Below are 22,860 nucleotides of genomic sequence, written 5' to 3'. Positions count from 1 at the left end.
GAGATGAAACTATGATATCTATACCTAACTTTAAAAGAGATGTTAAAATACTGGGTAGTTTTAATGTGTACTGTGTGTGTGTGTGTGTGTGTGTGTGTGTGTGTGTGTGTGTGTCTGTTCTGCAAAATACTATAGTAGGACTGTGATGAAATGCAGAACAGTTTGTGCCTTCAGGGGTACTAGGGCCCAGAACACACCTGAGAAACACTTAAGAACTTCTAGGTGGCATTGTAGTAATAAATCAATGTAATCTATCTCTATTTCCTATGGCAAGATACTAAAAAGAATTAAAATATTTTGGATATGAAGGCGTTTAATGGATGTATGATTATAAAGTTATTTAAAGACGTAGTCTCTGAGAAGTGTTAAGATTACCTAACATATTAGCTTTTCTCTACCTTAATTTCATTTAAAAGCCAGTTATTACTAATTTAGTTAAAACATTAAACAGTTGTTCATGACTTTTTCTTCTATTTTTTGCTTCGGGAGAATTATTAAAGTTGTGATTCCTACGTCTAATCTTAGGTTTATTGGTTACTTTTCTCTAGATATTAGTATATTTGAAATTAATATTAGAAAAAGCTTTACATAATTTAAGAAATTACAGTATTGTATATTAAATATTTAATTTTGGAACATTTTATTAAGATCTAACATATTTTACTTGAATTGCAACATAAGATTAGTGTAGATATTGCTTCAAGGAATTTAGAAATTTAACAAATGACATTTCTTTTGTTAGTAATGAAAATTTTATTCTATATATTGGCATTTGATGACATTTTGACATATGTCAAAAATTCAGTGCTTCTGATATGCCATGCACTGTGTCAGACCAGTGATGGGGTTGTAATGATCTCTGCCTTCTCATTGCTTATAATCTAGAAAAGAAGGCAAATAGAAATAACAGTGTGACACATTAATTCATTACAACCATGGGACACAAGTGTATGTACCATGAGGACCTACCATAGTCTGGGAACTTGGGGAAGCCTTCTCTGAGTGGGGGATCCTTTACCTGAGACCTGAAAAAGAAGCAATAGTCAGGCCAAGAGGGGAAGGAGAACAGCAATCTGGGGAGAGGGGGAAGTACGTGCAGAGGCCCTCAGCCTGCTCCCAGATACCTTTGTTCTGGGGAATAGAGAGCTAGGAAGGGGGTAGAGGTAGGCAGGGCTGGATCTTGTTTGCCTTGTTGAGACTTTAAAGGGCAATGAGGAGCTACTGAAAGGTTTTAATCAGGAGCGTGACGCATTCAAATATTGAAATTTCAAAACTCTGACTGCAGTATGGAGAACAAAATAGAGCAGGGCAAGATAGGTGCCATTCAGTGTATGTTGCTTCCCTCTTGGCAGTCTGTTCAGATGAATATTTTCTGAACAAATATTTACTATACTAATTAGTTCATTTCTCTGAAGGGCTACATTTCTAAGTCTTACATTCTGTTGGCTTTTGTCAACAGGATTTATGCAAGATATACATATTTTTTCTAAATAATTTCTTTTTCGTTATCTAGAAGTTTCTCATTACTGCTTATGTCACTGTGGGGAAGGGGAAAAGGTAGAGAGTAGTAAGAACTAACTCAATAATAAAAGTCCATGTCATTCATTTAGTTTTTTAGTAAACGTTTATTGACTACTTACTCTTTGCCAGGTACCAAGTCTGGCATTTTGGATACAAAATATGAACAAGGCAGGGTCCTCTAAAAGCTTGTAATTCAGTGGATTTCAATAGTTATATACCAATATGTTTGCAAACTACAAATATGTAAAAAACCTTGTGCTATTTTCTAAATGAATAAACTGAGGTTTAAAACAATGAGATTACTCCTAAGAGCATAGTTTCTTAGGTACAAAGCTGTAAATTTCTAATTAAGTGCAGCAATTTTTAGTTATTTTCAGTTTTCTTCCTCACTTAGCTGAAAGTCTTATTATATTCGTCCTTCAAGACTAGAAATGCTGAAACACATTAGTAAGCCTTCTATGCTGAAGTATCCAAGTGCTCTCAGTGAGCTGAAGAGGACCTCTTGAGGCCCTTTTCACTCATCTCAAAAACTAACAAGTAGCTTAAGATGCTTTAAAACAAATTGACTATTATATAGGGCATTGATTTTTATTAGCACGGATCTTGCTTATATAGAATATTGCCAAATAATATTTTTGCATACAGATTTTTAGTACATCCGATATTCTTTCAAGCAAACATTTACTTGGGGGATCTCATCCAGTTTTGTGGTTTAAACACCATCTGTATGTCAGTGACTTCCAAAGTTAAATCTCCAGCCTTGATGTCTTCACCTAAATTCAGTCACTTGGTTGTCTAATAGGCATCTCAGGCTCAGCATGTCTGACTCAAAAGTATTGATTCTCAATCTCCATCCCATCATCTTTGCTTCTTGGCACTGCTTTTTGCTCAAAGGATGAGGCGTCATCCTTGCTTTCCCTCTTTCCTTTATCTCATGTAAATGTCAATCCTGTTTATTCCACCTCCCAGCGCCACCTGCTTCCACCTGCCTTAGAAAACACTAGTCCGAGACACCATATAACAGCCTTCTATCTAGCCTCCCCAATTTCACTTTTTTCCACAAACTTGAAGTAATCTTTTATGATGTAAATCGGATCATGCCATTTTAAATGTCACGTTTTTCAAAAGATCTTTTCTTACCATCAACCCAGTATCACCTCTAGTCGTTTCCTGTCACATCAACCTTTTTTTGTCATAATATTTACCATGAACTTTTTCTTATTTTTTGTGTATGTTTGTTTTACTATCTTATTCAGTTCTCTATATCACTCTGTACTTCCTGGAATATAATAGTACCCTAATAAAAAATTTTTAAACAAAAGAATAAATCTTACTTCGTTTATGTACTCATCAATAAGGGTACTGTGACCCAGCACCACTGTTGTGCCTTTTCTAATTGCTGTTGCCAGGTCTATGGTGTAAGTCACCCCAGGGCACAGCTTAGCGACCATGCCTTTGGTTTAGATATTTCCATGGCCTGCCAACAGTATGTTGACAGAGTTAGTGACCATATGAGTTTAGATTCCAAATGTTCAAATATACTCTCAAATAAAATCTAAAATCTAGAATTCCTACAGAAGAACCTCTGATCTTTCATATTGGTCTAATTTATCAGTTAGTTCAGGAATCCTAAATAACATATATATTTTGTCTGATGATACCTTAACGAGTGAAAAAATCTACTTCATAAGTAAATGCCATACATTTTACGTTAACTTCTAATGCCAGAACATCAATTCAGAGAAATACAAAGAGGTTAAAAAAAAAAAAAACTACAACTAAAAATCCCTCAGATTTTCATAAGTTTTGTGAAGTCTGGAGAAGTTGTGTCTCATTAGTTTATAAAGCATATTATGAGTATGAGAACGCATAAAGAAAAAAAAAATTAACAAACTAATTTATTTAAAAGTATGAGTGTGTAAGAAGTTATGGTGTAATCAAATAGAAAGTTAATCATTTTTCTCAGCTTATTTTTTCAACTCTGTGAACTATATCCTAAACTATATTTTGTATTAGTCTTAATTTATTGGTAAAAAATTGTTTACCAAATAAAAGCTAGCTTTAGTTTATGACACACCAAGGGATATTCACATTATGAGGAAAAAAAGAAAATTAAGTTTTGTCTGAAAATTTGATTAGTGTCCAAAGTAAAAACCATTTTATAGGAACTTTTCTAGTTATATTAATAATATAAATTTAAAATACTATTTTGTATCCTTGGAAGGCACAAAAGTGAGGCAATTGAAAATGAAATCACATTTTCCCCACATTTGGGGGAGGGAGAGTGTGTGTTTTTCCAATGGTTTGTCACTCAGAATTCCAGCGAACTTCTTAAAAATGAACCTAGATCATACATAATTTTACCAAATATATCCTAGAGAATAGGGTTGAAAAGATATGAAGGCATCTCTTCTTCCTTTCCCCTGAGTATAAAACCTGATTATTATCAAATCTTTACATTTTCAATGATTATCCATATTTATTTCTGGCCCCCAAATTATGTAGTCAATCAAGTTAGTGTTTCAGTTCTCATCTGCTCATTTCTCATAAGAGAAATCCTTCTAAAACCTACTCCAATGCTGAGTGAAATGCTTTGAAGCATTATATTGCAGATTTCTGGGAGGCATTTAGAACAGTAATATTCCTTCTAGGTGCTTCAGTAACCATTATCTTTTAAACTGACCTCTGGTTTACTTGTACTAGCCTTTGGTCTCTTGCATAGGTAAGTCTGCCAGCCCACAAGCATCAGACACTGTTCTAAGGGACTATAAATAATTTAGACTCTATGCTGTAAATTTCTTTTTGTCTGATTTCTTTTTCAGAACTGTTTTCAACTTATTTTTTTCTTGAGCATATTGTAATTAATGTTCTGTATGTTACTCTCCCTTTTTATTCTTCTTTCTTTCACTTAGTTGATTTCTGAATGTTTCCCTTTATTCCTGTGATCTTTTTCATAGAGGCACTCTCTGGGTGAAGCTTTGCATAAATCTATCAACAATGTAAGTGAGCGGCACTTACAATTTGTACATAAGGGCATGTTGCACTTTTGGTTTTGCATAAACATCATCACCGCTTTAAGGCTTTAACTTATGATTTTAAAAAATACACTTTTTGGCATTCGGTAAGATATGTTTTGTATATGGGTAACAAAAGCTTCTAACTTTCAGGCATGCATTTGTGTATGTGCATACATCTACCACATTGTATTGATAAGCATGTATTTTATTTTAAAGCCAAGCAAGATTTTACCTCTCACACATGAACTTCATTATTTTAATGTTTACTTTGAAAGATATAGTAATATTTTTGAAAAACTATTAAGTTGTTGCCTCTCATAAAAATGGAAATAAATGTATTTCTTCTTTTGTTAAACTAGTTTATTTTTTGAAAAAGTAGCATCAATTGACTTCTTAGATAGAGTGTTAGATAGTTGTGCAGGTTCATAGATTTAGAACATATTTTACATTTTAAAATTACTAAAAGATTTAAAGCAAATGGAGTAAATCCCTTTCCTAAGAATTGGCAAAGCTATTCTTCTACTTATGTACACTAAAATGTGCAGAAATTAAGCTTCAAAGTTATATTCCATTTAAACACATTAAAATTTTTTTTCTTTACACGTGAAGAGAGAAAATGAGATTTATTTTCACATCAAACCCGTACCCAACTTGTTTTTTTAAAATAAGTTAACAGAGAGCTAAGTAAGCATCTTTGAATATTTTTCTTGCTATCCTAGGGCAGAGGTCAGCCAGCCTCTTCTGCCAAGGGCCAGACGGTAAATATTTCTGGCTCTGTGGGTCATGCAGCTTCTGTGGCAGCTACGGGATTCTGCTACTGTGTGAAAGCAGCCACAGGCAATATGTGAATGAATCCGTTAATCTACAGAAACAGACTGTAATGTGCCAATTCCTGACCTAGAGGAACCAGGTCTTGAGTCTAGAGATAGCCTGTGAAATTTTGATAACTTCAAAACTTATGTTTTCATACCTTTCTAATTTCTTTCTACTATGCAAGAAAAATTTTATCTACTCTTTAGATTCAACTTTACTGTCTATGTAAAAATTAGAAATACATGAATACATTTAAAGCCAGCTTCTTTAATATATTTTAAAGTAAGCAATAAAGATATTTATCTCAATGTTGGTGAAATAAGGCTACATTTAGAAATTTTTTTAAACAGTCACATAGAACATAGTAAGAATTTGGGCATGATTGCTATATTAATCCAGACTTTTTGACATATGTGCTAATTGGGATAGAAATACAAGCCCAAATAAGATATGAGTATTGTCAAAAATTAGTTGAATTGTACTTCAGAATACTTGCAACGACATAGTCACTTCTTCCTAAATAGTTATAAATGAAAAGGTGTTCATTAAAATAAAAACCACCTCACTGAAGTTGAATCTATTAGTAATTGAAATGAGAATGCGTTGACTCATCTCCTACAAAATAAGTAAAAGGGGTTTGTAACACACTGACATCCCCATTCATTAGTTCTCTTTTGTAACATCGTAGTCATTGAGGATGAACTCATCACTCAATCATCAACCGAACAAGATGTGACCTTGTCAGTGTCATTCAGCAGGGTGAGATCTACCCACCCGCTCCACACACGGTCCTCAGCCAGCCTTCCATGGAAGAAGTTTCCCACTATATGCTGTCTTGTTCTAAAAAAACAAGTGATTGTTGATTCCTCTGTTCTTTATAAAAGCTTTATAATTTTTTTCAACTAAGAATGAGAGGATAATTAGAAACATATTCCAGAAATATCTTGAGGACATTAATTAGGCATTACTGTGGTTCTTAATCAACTCAGTTTATAGGTCTTAGAAAATACCAAAAAAATTATGAACAATTCAGAATTTTTCAGGATGGTCATAATTCCAGAAGCTTAAGTTTACTTTTCTTAGCTAGACTCTCCAAAAATAGCAAATCAGAGGTTAAAAAAGGAAAAAGCATAGAAAGAATTAAAATATTCAGACACCTTCAAACATTTTACATGAGCATTTATGTAAGTTGTTGACGTAGTAAATTAGCCTTACTGTCCTCTACTAAGCCTATGGTAGCAGTTTTTAATGTTGCTTCATATATTTGAAAGTATTGCACTGAATATTAATATCACGTGGTTTAGACTTTCTAGTAATTTGTGTTGGCCTTTCTTGTCAAAATTAATAAGTGTTCTGGCTCAACACAACTCCATACCTATAACTTACTGAAAAGCGAAATTATATTTACACATCCTATTTTTCAAATTGCTTTTTCTTACAAATTTTCTTGTTTTCACAAAAATGAATGAACCCTCTCACACAAAACCTCTACCCTAAAAAGCAAATCATTTTTGAAAAATCATGATTTATGGAACAGCCTTTTTCAAAAACACACAGAAGCACAAGATAAACAGTTCACCAATATCTTGATAAATTGATCAAAACTACAGGAAGAAAAAACCATAGGTAATACTACTTGAGGAAAATACTTTGTTTTCCTCCTTGATCTCATAAAATGAACGGAGAGCAGAGGACAAGTAAAAGGCCAGGGCTTCAAAGACTTCTCTAGACATTGCTTTAAGATCATCATTAAAGAACCAGCCAGAGTCTTTCATTTTATGAATTCTGGGGCAGTGGTTCTTGACTGTGACTGTGCATTAAAGTCATCTATGAAACTAAAAGAGAGTTATGTACAGCTTTCTGATAGACTCATATGTGTGTGCATTTAGACCATTTGTGTTTTTTTGGGGGGGGGGAGGTTGGTGCAGTGTTTATAATAGCAAAACCAGATGAGATGATCTGAATTGCCATCAGTAAAAATTAAAGTAATTATAGTGTATTTATACTTTGGAATGATGTCTATTAGGATACATTTGGCTATAGGCAGCAGAATACCCAGGTGACAGTGGCTCAAGCTGTCAAGATAATTGAGTGCTCAGGTACTTTCTGTACTTCTGCTTTGCCATGCTCAATGTGTTAACTTTTGGACCTCAAGTTTGTCATGTCATAGTTGCAACATGGCTGCTACAGCTCCAGCTGTCATGTTCTTGAACAACTGTGCTAATGCAAGAGACTCTCCTTAAGCATTTTTTACTTTTATCAGGAAATAAAGTCTTTTCCCTCCCCCCCCCCAAGTTCCCCACATACTTTCTTTGAGCTTATTAACTAAAACAGAGTGATATGACCTTAGAGTTAGATTACCGTGACTTTCTTACCCCAGTCACAATTCACTCCTTGGTGCTGGGAGAGGGGCGTACCATCTTGAAGATAGGGATTTCCATTTAGTCCGTGAACAAACTCAAGAGTTCAGCTAACTGGGAAGAAAGGAAAAGGGGGAGATGGGCACTTGGGGAGGCAAGAAACAGTGCCTGCCATTCGCATTATATGTAGTCATTGAAAAGAATGGGGCATGCCTACATGTCATGGGTTATGTACCCTAGAAATGTCACCGTGCAAGGAAAAACAAACCTCTAAAACCAAACTTGTTGGCCTCCCTAATGGAGAAATCATTGACCGTCATTGAGTAAATCCATGAGTATACTCATCTTGAAGGGAGCTACATAGACTTGAGTGTTTGAAAAGCCACTCCATCACATAGCAACACCTGCAGGTCTGGACACCCTCCCTCATGGTTTTACAAATGAAGTAGTGTTTCTTTCTCTGTGTAAGACATAGGGAATGTCTGTCCCAATCAGCAGCCCCATGGGTCTCTGTTCCAGCTACCTTGGACATTAAGCACTGGTCTCTTGAGGTGTGCCCTGGGGACCCCAAGTAACTTTTGTGTGTAAGACATAGCCAATATTTTGTCATGTCATGGCAGCTGTACTCTCTACATGGTGGAAAGCATCCACCCGTTTACACACAATGTAGTAAAAAAAAAAAAAAAAAAAAAAAACAACAGGAAATTATATCAAAAGAGAAATAAGTCGTAAGAGTCTGGGGAGATAACAAAGTGGTAAAACTGGTTACCCTTAGGGATTGGAATTTGGCAAGGAAAAGGGAAGGAAGGAGACTTTCATTTTATAAACTACTTTATTTAAAAAAATTTTTCACAATGAACACTTATTACTTTGTTAGTTAGGAATAAAAATATATTAGGTAGCCTGGGCTCAATTCCAGACCTATTTAATCAGAATATCCAGGGATCAGGGCCTGGGCAAGTACATTTATTAACATCTACAGAGATAATTCTGATATACAACCAGGTTTGAGAACCACAGATTACATTTACTATCTCAAGAAATGCTTTGTTTCGAGGATAAACTATTTGTATACTTTCTGTATTCTTTCGTTTCTGTAATAAGAGTGATTTTTTTTAAAGGGGGGAAAAAAACCCCAACAGTGCATCAGAAACGTAGGATGTACATAATTAATGACATATCTCATGTTGACATCCTATCATATCCAGTACCTCAGATTTGATGTTTCAGTTTCTATTTTGAGGGATTTCTGCAGGCACCGTTGTAGAGGTACAGAATCTTTGTGAAACTGCCTTGTAGGAAGTAGGTAAAGCTTTCCCTTCTTCAGAAAAATGTATCCATATGTTTTTAGTTTTGTCTTTTTGAAATTTTTACAACATTTTATTTTCAAAAAGATAGTATTTTAAATGGTAGAGATCAGAAGGTAGCAATCACTATCAGCAAAGTTTGGCTTTTAAAATTGTTTGAAAGTATCTGGTACCTCCTTGATCAGTAGAATATATTATATAATTCATATCTAAACTGCTGTGGTTAGAATTTTTTAATTAGGATTAAAATTTTTACTGAATAAATATTCTCTTTGGTTTATTTAAGATCAGCAAAATAAAAAGCCTTAAGATTTAAAATTATAACAAATGTGTAGAAACTAGTACCATATGCTTCATAATTTGAAAATATAATTTGAAGTAACTACTTCTTCTCATTTATTCAACACGTGCCTTTCTATAATACTGTAATAAAAGTATTGATCAAGGTTACCAAAAGTATTTAATGCAAAATCTATCGTTCTCTTTTATTTTGAATTAATGAAATTTCATATTATTTGTATTTCTGTAAAGTAGACTAAACTCTGCTGTTTTAAGTTATAGCTATAAAACATTAGTTCATTTTACGTTGCTTTGCTCATTTCTGTCTTTAAAGTGCCATGTAATTTTCATGCTGAATAAAGGCTGACAATAGGATGCAATCTACTAATTTATTGATTTGTAAAAAGAACAAAATAAGTAAGTTTTGATGCTGCATTGCATGATAAAGGCTTCCTGCTTATAATTCATGTTACTGTCTTGAGCATGAATCCAAAGATTTTAAAATAGCCTTAATATTATTTTGGTGTGCTTTCAAAATTAAGAATATAAAAATATATAAACTAAGTATACTTGAACACTAAATTGCATGATAATGTCTTTTTGCATATACTTTATGTTTTCTTGAGTATAGATAATAAAGATTAATCATATATCCTAAAATGAAAAATATTACTTTGGAGTTCTTTCAAGGTAAAGTATATTATGATATAAAATATTTAAGTGTATTTTATTTAAGCTTGAGAGGTTGGAAAGTGTGCTTAGATTTTAAATGTATAACTGTTATATTACTGTGGTACTTCATAATATGTTATAATTCTTGATAAATTTCATCCTTAAATGGTTCAAGTGTGAGTCAAATTATAGTCAAATTAACATGTGGGAGCTCTTTGACACAGTGAACTTTTGAAGTAGGTATTTCAGAAAATAAGTTACACTGCTGTGTGGCTTCTTACTAACCTGAGTGCACACTTCATTGGAGGACAGAATCCAAGGCCACTGCTAGCCCATATAGTACCTGTGTACACATCAGAAAATCATGCCCGTTTTCTTTGAGTGGAGACAGATGCGTACCAGGCCAGATGGCGTGGTGAGCAGTTCATTCACTGGGTAGATTAGTCCTCACGTGGCCAGTGGCCAGATAATAGCTTTGACAATATGAGTCATTATTCTACATGTAACAGTAGTCTTTTCCTAATGTTCTCATATGTGTTCTAACAAGTTGTCACCAGAGACAAGGTAGTCATGTGGGTCCCTGTGCTGGGTCTGGGACTAGGGTTGAGCTTGGGAAGAGAGTGGCTAGGTGCCTTCTCTATTTCAAGAACCACCTAGCTGGGAAGAAAATGGCTCTGTCACTTTACACATCAGGGTTCACAAACATTTTTATTGTCTTTTACCCTTTTATGATTTGTTTTTTCTTTGTGGATTGTGTTTAATATTCATTTCAGCCTGATTTTCTTTGCATAAAATGGTAAGAAATCACATAGTATAATTTGTTTTGGTCCTCCTTCTCCACAAATAAGGCTTAGCTGTTGCTTTCTACTGCAGTTTTCACACTTGCAGGGTTTATTTGAGCTGTAAATCAGGAGTGGCCACTGCCATTTAGAGGTGTAGGGAGTTGCATTGCCTGGGGTCAGAGTGTTGCAGTTCACCGTGACTCCAAACATATGAAATAACCTCTGAAATCTTAGGCTTATGTAGAAATTAATAAGTAGAATTCATATAACTTTCAATAGGTAAACTTACTTCTTTGGAAATACGTTAAAACAGACTGAACAGGGCTTCCCTGGTGGCGCAGTGGTTGAGAGTCCGCCTGCCGATGCAGGGGACACAGGTTCGTGCCCCGGTCCGGGAAGATCCCACATGCCGTGGAGCGGCTGGGCCCGTGAGCCATGGCCGCTGAGCCTGTGCGTCCAGAGCCTGTGCTCCGCAATGGGAGAGGCCACAACAGTGAGAGGCCCACATACCGCAAAAAAAAAAAACAAAAAACAGATTGAACATATGTCAGTTGTATCATTTCTCACCGGTGCTTGACCCTTTACACAAAGGCACGTGCTAACCTTTACAACTAATCCTGATGTATAACTTTGCTCAAAACCCTTCCAGACAGCTGTTATCCACCCTAAGCTCACTACAGTCTGTGACTGTTTCCAGCCGCTGACCTCTGACCTCTCCTGTCTTCCGGTTCCTTCTTTCTTTTCTTTCTTATTTTGCATCTCTGGTGATTCTCCACCCTTTCTCTTTCTTTCCCAGGTACCTTCCTTGGTGAGACATGTGAGGCAGACTATATCTGCCTTCCATCAATCGAAAGAAAGTCTTTTCTCATTTACAAAAACTCACTTTAAAGTTCTCTCTTTCCATTAGCTTTCTTGGCCACAGAAACGGTTTTACTTGTGTATAAACACAGTATCTTAAGTTATTTAATGGAACACATTTGACACCTTTTTATCTGGTTCCCTTAAGTTCCCCTTAGCCTCAGACATCTAGAATATGATTGAGTTATCTAGTTTCAAGTTTATAGTTTCCTGTATATTAGAAGAGAAATAAATCAAATAAAAATTTGGTTTCAACAAATGTGTAAATGAACACACACACACACATACAGATGCATGTATTTTGTGCTTTTAGTCTTTAAAATGGACTTAAATTTAAGTATTTTAAAACACATAGAAGCAATGTGGACATATTAAGGGTGATTTGTCTGTTTTCAAAAGAAGGGACAAATCAGTTTATTCTGCTTTGTGTACCATTCTGTGGCACAGATTTCCTTGCTGAAACACAATCTGGAGATGCAGCTTTCCCAGTCTCAGACCTCTCTGCAGCAACTGCAAGTCCAGTTTACACAAGAACGACAACGACTTACACAAGAGCTTGAAGAATTAGAGGAACAGCATCAACAAAGACATAAATCTTTACAAGAAGCACATGTCCTTGCATTTCAAACTATGGAAGAAGAAAAGGAAAAGGAACAAAGAGTAAGTTTAAAGTGACATAAGTTCAAATGTAATCAACAGCCTAATAATTGTTAGCCTTCTAATTTTAGAGTTCATTTTTTGCTCCAAAAAATTATATATTGCTTTATTTGTGTTTTCTAGGCTATGACTTCTTGTAGGGGGTCACAGTAATTAAACACAGACACGAATTATACACTATAGCAGACAAATTTTATTTCTGTTTCCCATGATATTGCCAAGTTCATGATGAAACTAATATACCGTCTGGCTTGTCATATGTTAGCAGTGATGAAATAAATTTAGTTGTAACCACTGTAATCACTTAATACTATCTTGAACTTACAATAGTCTTTCATCAAATTTTTAATTTTTCTCTTTCAGTCTGGATCTACAAAAGACACATGTACCCAAGGAATTTATATTTTTTAATCTCACTTTTTTGTCCCTCATACTTTTTCTTATGCACAGAAGTCACAATGAATCGAAATGGGAGACATTTTAAAATAGTATAGTTCCCTATATACAGCCCTAACAGCTATATGAAAAGTAGTGATACAAATAAATCACTAAAAAAATACTTAAAAAGATACATTATTTGTTTAATTATATGCCAGAATTGCCCCATATCCATTATTTAGTTCTGTGTTAAAATGTTAGTTTGACATAGCCTTAGTGTGATTAATTTTGGTTTAGTTCACTTCTTAACACTGTATTTTTCAATTTCTTCTGGGGACCTTATGGATAAAGATAAAGATTTGATAGAAAAAGTGTTACTAATTTTCACCATGTATAATTATTACAGTTATTATTTGGGTATAGATACTATTTTAAGAAATGGTATGTTATTTAAAGATTGTTAAAAACAAAAAAGTCAATATTCTTTTAAAAACAACTCATTTGCCTGTACAATAAGTTGCAGTCTATTGATCTTATCCAGAAAATCAAGGAAGTTCCTTTGGTTAAAAATTCGACCTGTTCGCATTAACTAAATAATCTATTCATTGGATTCCATTTGTGAACTGTGATAACTTGTAAGCTTTCACATCAGTGCTTTAATTTTACACATTCAGTCTTTTCAAAACTGTAATCATTTTTCAAAAGAAATCGGAACTGGCAGTTTTATTATCTGTCGTTAGGTAGCCAAGCTTACCTGAGTCATGTTGTCTCTACGAGAAGTCCTTCATTTTTACCTGTATCCAAAGGAACTTATGCTGTACGTTTCAGAAAGGACATAAGTAGTCAAATAATTTTTAAAAGCAGCATTTTAGAGTAGTGGTTGAAGAAACACAGCCCTAGTTAGAATGTGGTATCTTTCTCAGAAACCTTTCATGTTATAGATTATAGTAAGGAAAACCCTTCCTGGCTGAGTGCTACAGTTCACTCTAAACTTGAAGTACCCTGAGCTCTGTTTTTTTTCTCTTGTGGCCATATATCTTCTCTTCGTCTTGGCCACGTGTAGTGTGTTCTCTCTGGCTAGGCTTTTAAAATTAATCATATGAAGGGCTTTAGTTCACTTTTCCAGCTGCCTCCTCTAGCTTTTGCTTCTGTTCACAAATGCAGGAGCAAAGAATGACTACAGAAAATAGCTACAAAAATTTTGTTAAGGTTGGAGTAGGAAAAGCCCTCATCTCTCTTTTCCTGATCAGAAGATCTTTTCTGATCTGCCCTCCCCGACCTCTTTCCTAAGTCTAAGTCTGCACACAGAGGAAGTATTCATTCATTTTAGGTGGTTTATGTCCCTTAGCAGCTTCAGAAAACAGCTTTATTTGAAAACTGCCTTCGGTAAAGGGTCTGTATCCCAATTCGAACACTGTATATTGACTCAACCTGATTTCATGATGATTATTCTACTGAAGTGAACCTACTAATTTATTTTCTAATGATGATCATTTATATCTAATATTCATGAAAATGAATTAAAAAGACTTGTTTTCCTCGAATAATAACTGAGTTTTAGTAATTTTTCTATTTTGTTTCCATTTCCTTCCCTATATTCTAGCATAATAATTTGAATATGTTTCTCTCATTCTATGCTCTTGAAAATCATTTACAACAGAAACATTCTGCAGAGCTTCAGTCATTAAAAGATGCACACAGAGAGTCAATGGAGGGCTTCCGGACAGAAATGGAACAGGAACTTCAGACGCTTCGATTTGAATTAGAAGATGAAGGAAAGGCTATGCTTGGTATTTTGAAAAGATTATAATCCTGTCATATTTATTTTTACATCCTTCTAACTTAAAATTCAACAAGAAATCACAAAGTTTTATTCTTAATTTTTGAAACATCAAAATGAACATCTAAGTGTTGTTCATATTTTATTTGAAGTTACTGGGTGAAGGAGCAAGTATGGCAGAGTAGAATGGATAGAACACAAACAGTAAATTGAGGTCCTCTCAACGTTCTCCATACTCTGGCTGTGTGAGCAACACCCAGTGGTGCTTCCATTTGTCAATAAGGGACTAAACGGAGTCAGAACATTCAGGCTTCCCACTATCCAGTGACTGAAAGGAATAGATAAGGATGGAGCCACATGTCTTTAGACTAGATCATCATATTGGGTTTTTTTCCACTTAAGGATTTTGTTTTAATGAGAAAAGTCATGTCTAGGTCTGACTCTTTGTTTGGATATTTTCCAGAATTTTTATTAAATGGACTTTTATCTTTGAGGTATTAAAATTACTATAGTTTTTATAGGAGATCAATTGAGTTTGGAAGAAAAACTGAGTATGTATTTAAAGGATTTTTTGTTTGTTTTTTAGTGTCATTCAATGACTTTTTATTCCTGTCATCTCATTTTCCTTCTGTTTGTGTTTTTTTCCAAATTCTCCTAGTGTTTTTGACGTCTTTTGTCACACCTCAGTGGCACACTCTTTTCCAAGTAAGAATTGAGAAAAGAAGACCAAAGTGTTCTGAATATTTGGGGCCTCAAAGGGAAAACCAGTTGACCCAATTCATCTTCTCTACTATTGCTCGGAGTTCTAGGCCAAGTCGTTATAGCTCTCTCCTCTTCCCGAGGAGAGGTAAAAATGGGCGAAGTGTTGGAACTTGTATCCACTGAAACATGATTTAAATACATTTGTCTTTGTAGACAAAAGACTTTTTGTGGTTTCTTAAACTTTCTATTTTGAGATAATTGTAGATGCACATGAGATTATAAGAAATAGCACAGAGAGATCGTCTGAACCTCTTACCCAGTTTCCTTCCATGGTAACATTTTCAAAACTAAAGTGCATGTCACAGCCAGGGTGTTGACATTGATACTGTCAAGACACAGAACATTCCCATCACCATGGTATCCCTGCTGCCCGTTTATAGCCACATGTACTTCACTCCCTGCCCCCACCATTAATCTCTTCTCCATTTCTATAATGTTGTCATTTTAAGAATGTTGTGAATGGAACTGTACGATACGTAGCCTTTTGAGATTGGCTTTTTTCACTCAGCATAATTCTCTGGAGATTCATGCAGGTTGTTGCATGTATCAATAGTTTGTCCCTTTTTATTGCTAAGTAGTACTCCATGGTATTGGCCTACCATATTTGTTGTCCTTTACCTACTGAAGGACATCTGTGTGTTTTCAGTTGTGTGCAAATTTAAGTTTTTATTTCTTTGGGATAAATGCCCAGGAGTTGAGTTGCTGGGTCATGTGATAATGGTGTGTTTAGTTTTTTAAGAAACTGCCACTGTTTTCCAGAGTGATTATTCCATTTTACAGCCCCACCAGCAATGTATGAATGATCCAGTTTCTTCACATCCTCACCAGCATTTGATGTTGTCATTATTTTGTTATTTTAGCCATTCTGGTAGGAGTGTAGTGATATCTCATTGTGAATTTTACTTTGCATTTCCCTAATGGCTAATGGTGTTGAACATTCTTCCATGTGCTCCTTTGCCATTTGTGTATCTTCTTTTCCAATTGTATTGTTTCTATTTCTACACACACATCTATGGCTTCAATGGCCATCTGTTGTGCTTGTGACTCCAAATATGTATTTCTAGACCAATCTGCTTTCCTTGTGAATTAGATTTATATTTTTTACTGCTTATTACACTGTTAGATATTCTAACTCACACTCTGTTTTAAAATATTAGCTCACCATCTCCCTCAGGTCTAAAATATATTTCCATTCCCATACCTCCCACTTGAATTTATGATATCACTGTTTACTGAGTTGCCAAAACCACGAATCTGGGAGATGCATTCAACCTTTTTTCTTTTGCTTGCATGTCGTGTTAGTCCCTCCTCTTAAATATTCTCTGTATCTATTTCCTCTTCTTTCATCCTTTCGCCACCCTTAATTCAGGGTCGTATCATTTCTCACCTGGATTATTACCGCAACCTTCTTGCTGATCTTTCTTCCCACGGTCCATTCTCCAAACTCCAGTTGGGTTAATTTTTTAATTTTTTTTTTTGCGGTACGCGGGCCTCTCACTGCTGCAGCCTCTCCTGTCGTGGAGCACAGGCTCTGGATGTGCAGGCTCAGCGGCCATGGCCCACGCGCCCAGCATCGGCAGGCGGACTCTCAACCACTGTGCCACCAGGGAAGCCCCAGTTGGGTTAATTTTTGCAAGACTCAAATCTCACCATGTGACTTCCCCACTTTAAATCCTTCAGTGATTCCTCATATCCTTCACCAGGTCCTGTCAATTTTTCCACTGAAGCAGCCCTTAACAGCAGGGGAAACTGAATTTATGCTGTACATGAGGGTCTCGGGAGGAGCCTAAGTTGACTTGCTACAAGCACAGCATTTCTTTGAAGTCTCATGTTTCAGCTTTGAAATTTGTAACTTGTATTTTACTCATATATTCAGTGTTAACATTAAAAACAGTGGCTTTTCCAAAAATCTTCATGTAAAATTCATGTTTTGGAAGATGATCATGTGTACTCTAAAAGTCCCTCAGGCACACTGCCACACACATCTTAGTTTGAGGACCATGAATGTAAACATGGAGTGAAAATCATTTTGTACTAAAGCTTTCTCAGGCTGGGCTCCATTTTCTTTCCAGTATGACCACTTGCTCTGTGGGTGCCTGCCATACCAAACTTCTTATAGCTTGTCTGACAGAGCGGGTTCTTTCTGCTTTTGCATATGTTACTCCTTCTTCCTGAATGCCTTTATCTTTCTCCACTTGGAGAACCCCAGCTCAGTCTTTTAGACTGTGTTACTGTGACAATTCCTTTGTTGATAGCATTCCCAGTTTCCCTCTCCTAGGAAATCTGGGTTCTTACACCACCCTGCTTTCATTATAACTGAAACACTGTATTTCATTATAATGTTCATCTCTGATATCCCACCTAATTCCTTGATGCCCTTCCCTCTAGCCTGTGCAATTATAAGAACAGGGTCGTATTTTATTCTCCCATAGTATAGTACCTGGCATTCAGTAAGTGTGGATTGTATGAAATAATCTCAAATTCAGATAAAAATAATGACTTCGAAATCACTAAGAACAATCACCAGACAGTGCTTAACATCTTTGAGGGATATCATGGAAGAAGTCTTACGTGTGTGGGAAGTTGCCTCCTAAATATACGTTATAGTACCATTCAACCCTAAAATGTGTTATTCTACTAGTGAGTGAGAAGAGTTAAAAATTTCCTCTCCATTAGCACCTTACTTGCAAACTGAAAACATATATAGAAAACCTTGATCCATTTGAGCAGCTGAAAATTTTCTTACCCTCTTCAAAGCCAGATGACCTCTAAATTTATATTTTATGATAGTATGTAGTATTTTAAGAGACATAGACAATCCTATGATATTTTAATGGGAATATGTGTCCTAATTTTAAAAAGTAATACTCTTTTATGATGTTTATCTAAAATACTAATATTTTAAAAATACACTAAATCTTTTTTTCCTTGGATTCCAGCTTCTTTACGCTCAGAACTAAACCATCAACATGCAGCTGAAATTGAGTTGTTACGGCATCATCATCATCAAGAATTGGCCGCTGCTAAAATGGAATTAGAGAGAAGCATAGATCTCAGCAGAAGACAGGTGAAGAACATTCTGTTCTGTGATGTCTTAAATAAATGCGAATAGACTTGAATGTTCACAATTTTCTGAAAATTATTTTGTAATAACTAGTATTTTCACTAGTAATTATTTACTATCTATATTAAAGAGTTTTATTTTTAAAGGGAGTTAGGTAATTCAGCTTTAGTATAATGGTCAGTTTATTTTATGACCTTTTAATTGAATATTTTGAATTTTATTTGCATCTTGAATGAACAATGAAATGTAAATAATACAGAGTGAAAACAGAATACTATAAAACAGCAGTGTCTGTCCAGTAGAACTTTCCATGATGAGGGACCTCTTCTGTATCTGTGCTATCCACTATGATAGTCACAAGCCAAATATGTCTAGTGTGACCAAGGACCTGAATTTTTAATTAAATTTTACTATTTAATTAATTTCAGTTAATTTAAACAGCCATATCAGATAGCACAGCTGTCGAAGTAGCAGGTCCTTAGGAAAAGAAGATAATTTATATGTCCATCTCACTAGCACAGCTACTATTCACACTTTTTAAATTTTGCTCATTAGCCAAGTGTACTTTCTTTAATTAGATGGTTTGTGATCCTGAATGTATGTCTGGATGAATGGATTTCTAGTCATAGTACAATGAAGGCTATTCCCTGTTTATTAGTTTATTACTTACGACTTCCACTTTGTTAGTCTTCAAATATGTTAAATGATCAGCTCAAATTTTTCTTCATTACTAGAAAGTTTTAAATGAGCCACCTTATAACCATGGAGGGAACTTATATTCTCTCCAACTAGGCTGCTGCTGAAATTGACAATGTCTAGGCCTGCAGAATTTGCAGAAAACAGTGACTTGTAGGAAAGTGGAAGGGAGCTTATCTGTCAGACAGGATACCTACTAGATCGGCATGAAGCAGACAAAGTCTTCTAAGCAATGGGATGTGTATATACTGGGATGGCCTCCATAGATGCAGGTCCTTTTAAATTAAAGGATGATGGCAGCAGCATTTTACTGCAAGACCATGTAACTTATTGAATACTTAAGAGCCCTGTATTCTAATATGGGCTCTGCCATTGATTATAGATCATCCTTGGACAAATCATCTCTTGGGTATTGGTTTCTTCAACAGTAAAATGAGGGAGATGTGCTTATATGGTCTTTTGGGTCCCCTGTGGCCCTGTGGCATCCATATAAACACTTCTTGTATATTGATTATGAAAATAGAGGAGGCCTCGAGGTTTCCTTATTTCAGCAGTTTGCTTTTGAAGCAATGTCAGATTTACGTTTGACATTCCAGTATGTCATTTTCTTTCCCTTAAACACAGAAAGTAAATATGCAGAAAACTTTTAAAAACTATTTGTATTTTTCAGAGTAAGGAGCACATGAGTAGAATAACAGATCTACAAGATGAAGTAAGGCACAGAGAGCATCACATCTCAGACTTGAATAAGGAAGTACAGCACCTTCATGAAAATATCAATGCCCTAACCAAAGAATTGGAACTTAAGGGAAAAGAAATTCTCAGAATAAGAAGTGAATCCAACCAACAGATGAGGTATGCCTTCAGTCACCACAGAAGGAATTTGCAGTGTTACCTGAAAGACTGTTGCAATGGTATTTAGCAATACATGCCTATTTTTATGACTAGATAGCCTTCTAGTAAGATATTGAGGACCACTTTTTACTTTATTTGTTGCCTATGTTATAATTTGGATGTAGAAGAAATGTTTATATTTTGAAAGATGTATATACATTCACTAACTTTGGAAATTGTATGTAATTAACTAAAATCTTTTAAAAATGTTATTTTAAAAAGCATTAAAGGAGACAACTTTAACAAGCTAGAAGATTAGAGCAAAGTAAGTACTTTACTTTAGGCTGTTTCCACTAATTTTCTGTATATTATACCTAAAACCATTTCAAATCTGTTAGAATATAGAAAGTTTTGAAAGCTCGATTTCAGAATAACGTTTTCTTAACTAAAAATAAATTAAACAGGTTGCATGAACAAGATTTAAACAAGAGACTTGAAAAAGAGCTGGATGTCATGACAGCAGACCACCTCAGAGAGAAAAATATCATGCGGGCAGATTTTAATAAGACTAACGAGCTACTCAAGGAAATAAATGCAGCTTTACAAGTGTCGTAAGTCGCATTATATTAAAGAAAATTCATGTGTGGACAATAAACTGAGGAGCACTGTGTCTAACCTCAGATTAGCTAGACTTTTGAATCTAATTAAATGATATTTTTAAAAGAAAACTTAAGTGCTATATTTACAGATGGTAACTGCAATATGATGTATTCTTTAATTACAAGAAGGCAGTTGAACAATTATGTTTTATCAACTGCTACTGCTATGGTTCTACTAGGACAATATGTGTCCAAAGACTGTCCCTCAGGATCATGAACCTATCATGCCGTGGTGAAAACTCAAAAGATACCCATTATATAGTGTTAAGTAAAAAAGAGCATATTGTGACCAATGGGGTTATTATGATCCTATATATACACTAATAATACATATTTTACAAAAGTATCAAAAGATGTTGAAGAAACAAATACAAATTTTAATGGTAGTGATTCCATCTGTGGACTGGATTAGGAGGTATTGGAGATGGAGAAGAGCAAAAACTTCCTTTTTATTTTATATACTCTACTTACACATTGTTTGAATTCCTACAACAAGCATTTGATTGTTTTATGATTTTAAAAATCAATAAATGTAAAACATCACAAAGTTAGTACTCATATATAGTAGCTCCAATATCATTAAAACCCAAAGTTCTAATTATTGCTTTATGTTTTAAAAAATATTTAATAGCCCCTCTCTTTCCTACACACTTATTTATAAACTTCTATAGCTAATGCACCTGGCTTCACTCCATCTCTGTGGCCTAAACTGTGGTCCAGTTTAAGTTATCTCAGAAATAATTTACTCTAAGCTGCTGCAATGGTTTATTCACTTTCAGTCTCTCCTCTTCCAATCAATTAAAAAGCCTTCATAAAAAAATATAAATATCTCCATATACTTCAATAAAGTCAAAATAGTGACTTATTCCCATTACCCTCAGTGTCAAAGTCAAACTTAAAGTCTTAGCTCCAGCGTGCCGTCTCCTGCCTCATCCCACAGTCACCCGTATTCCCTGTCTGCTACCTTTGTGTCAGCCACACTGACGCTCACAGTTTCCTTCTAAGAGTCTCCTGTGTTATCCTCTACAGTCTAGAATAACCTTCTATGTCATTCCTACCTATTAACCTTCCTCCAATCTAAAAATCATCTTGCATTTCATCCATTTAACCAGCTAAGCCTCCCAGTAAGTCTTGTTAAATTTGTACCACATATGCCCACATTCACTTCAGCTGAAACAGAAAACAGACCCCCCCCCCCCCCCCAGTCACTGGCATTTACTTCAGAGGCCTCTGAGGTGAGGTGTTCTTTCTAATGGACACATACAGAATTTTCACATCAGTAGGCACTCAATGAATATTTCACAAATAAAATCTTTGAGGATTCCCTATAATATTTACCACTTCATAAAGTTACCCTTGAAATGGTAAAGAGACTCATGAGGTCATTTCCCCAGTCACAGTGATTCTGGGTGTTTGCAGGTATTGGGGGTAATTTTTAAACCTTGTGGGCTGCAGTAAGAGCTTGCACACCTGCCGTGTCGAAAAGCTCATAATCTCAGGCATTTTGCAGAGATGAGTTACAGTGAACCCCAGTGACCACAGTGTTGTTTATCAGGCAGAGGCTAAAATCCTGGTATCCCCCTCTTCATACTCTGAGAAAACATGCTCACAGAAAGAATAACCTCTGTCCGTGTGTCCGGTCTCCTTAGGAATGTTACGTTACAAAGAGTAAGGGTTATATCTTTGTTTTTACTTTATTCCGTTTTTTATGGTTTTGCGCATTATGAACTTTCAGTAGATAGAAAATAATTTAGTATTTTAATATTCATTTTTAATCAAAGGATTAGTGTGACTCATAAGTCAAATATTTTATCTGTTTTTCTAGATCTACCATTTGTTTTCTACTTCAACTAGGTCTATGCTAACCGACCATATTTCTTTCTTCACCTGCTGTCATTATGTAATTAACCTCTAGTCTTAGGTATCTACTCATTTAGTTAAAAACAAACACATATACAACTGTATTTAGGATAGCAATGTCTAGTAGATTTTTCTGTAATAACAAAAATGTGCTGTGTCTGCTCCGTCCGGTATAGTAGCCGCTAGCCACGGAGGCTGTTGAGCACTTGAACAGTGGCTGGCGCAACCAAGGAACTGAATCTTTAACTTCATTTAATTTTAATTAAGTTAAATGTAAATAGCCACATATGGGCTAGTCGCCTCCATATTGAAAAGCACAGTTTTAGACAGGTGGATATTTCTGGCGCATATCCTCAGATGCAGCCTGCTGGGATCTGCTGAATGGTTTGGATTTAAACAGATGGAAAGCAGGGAGGGTCCATTCCAGTTTAAGGAACTGGGGAGAACAACTTTTGAACTACTCTCAGCCTGTTTCAGAGAACTAAGGGTACCCTACTGAAGTTCCTAATCAACTGCATGCTGACTTTAAAACTTCAAAATCGGCAAAGCCCTGTGGATTCT

General features: G+C 35.3%; 1 protein-coding gene and 1 long non-coding RNA gene across 6 annotated transcripts in view; one reads left to right on the top strand and one right to left on the bottom strand.

Annotated features, from left to right (window-relative positions):
• Positions 1-22,860, bottom strand: part of LOC109549080 (uncharacterized) — a 122,411-nt gene that overhangs the window by 14,037 nt on the left and 85,514 nt on the right. The window lies entirely within an intron of this gene.
• FAM184A (family with sequence similarity 184 member A) overlaps positions 1-22,860 on the top strand; it is a 122,186-nt gene that overhangs the window by 88,683 nt on the left and 10,643 nt on the right. For 4 of the 5 annotated variants that reach the window (XR_004529238.2, XM_073789534.1, XM_033867664.2 and 1 more), the window contains exons 10-14: positions 12,057-12,269; positions 14,305-14,434; positions 18,126-18,253; positions 19,617-19,801; positions 20,245-20,391. Coding sequence is in view for 4 of the 5 variants with exons in the window: in XM_073789534.1 (XP_073645635.1) it covers positions 12,057-12,269; positions 14,305-14,434; positions 18,126-18,253; positions 19,617-19,801; positions 20,245-20,391 (803 nt within the window). In the remaining variant the exon portion in view is untranslated. The remainder of the gene's footprint in view (positions 1-12,056; positions 12,270-14,304; positions 14,435-18,125; positions 18,254-19,616; positions 19,802-20,244; positions 20,392-22,860) is intronic. The other variant, XM_033867665.2, reaches the window with a different exon arrangement.

The sequence above is a fragment of the Tursiops truncatus genome, chromosome 12 (assembly GCF_011762595.2).
Source record: "Tursiops truncatus isolate mTurTru1 chromosome 12, mTurTru1.mat.Y, whole genome shotgun sequence".
Classification (NCBI taxonomy): domain Eukaryota; kingdom Metazoa; phylum Chordata; class Mammalia; order Artiodactyla; family Delphinidae; genus Tursiops; species Tursiops truncatus.
The sequence above is the reverse complement of the archived record's forward strand: the minus strand, read 5'-3'. Positions and strand labels throughout refer to the sequence as shown.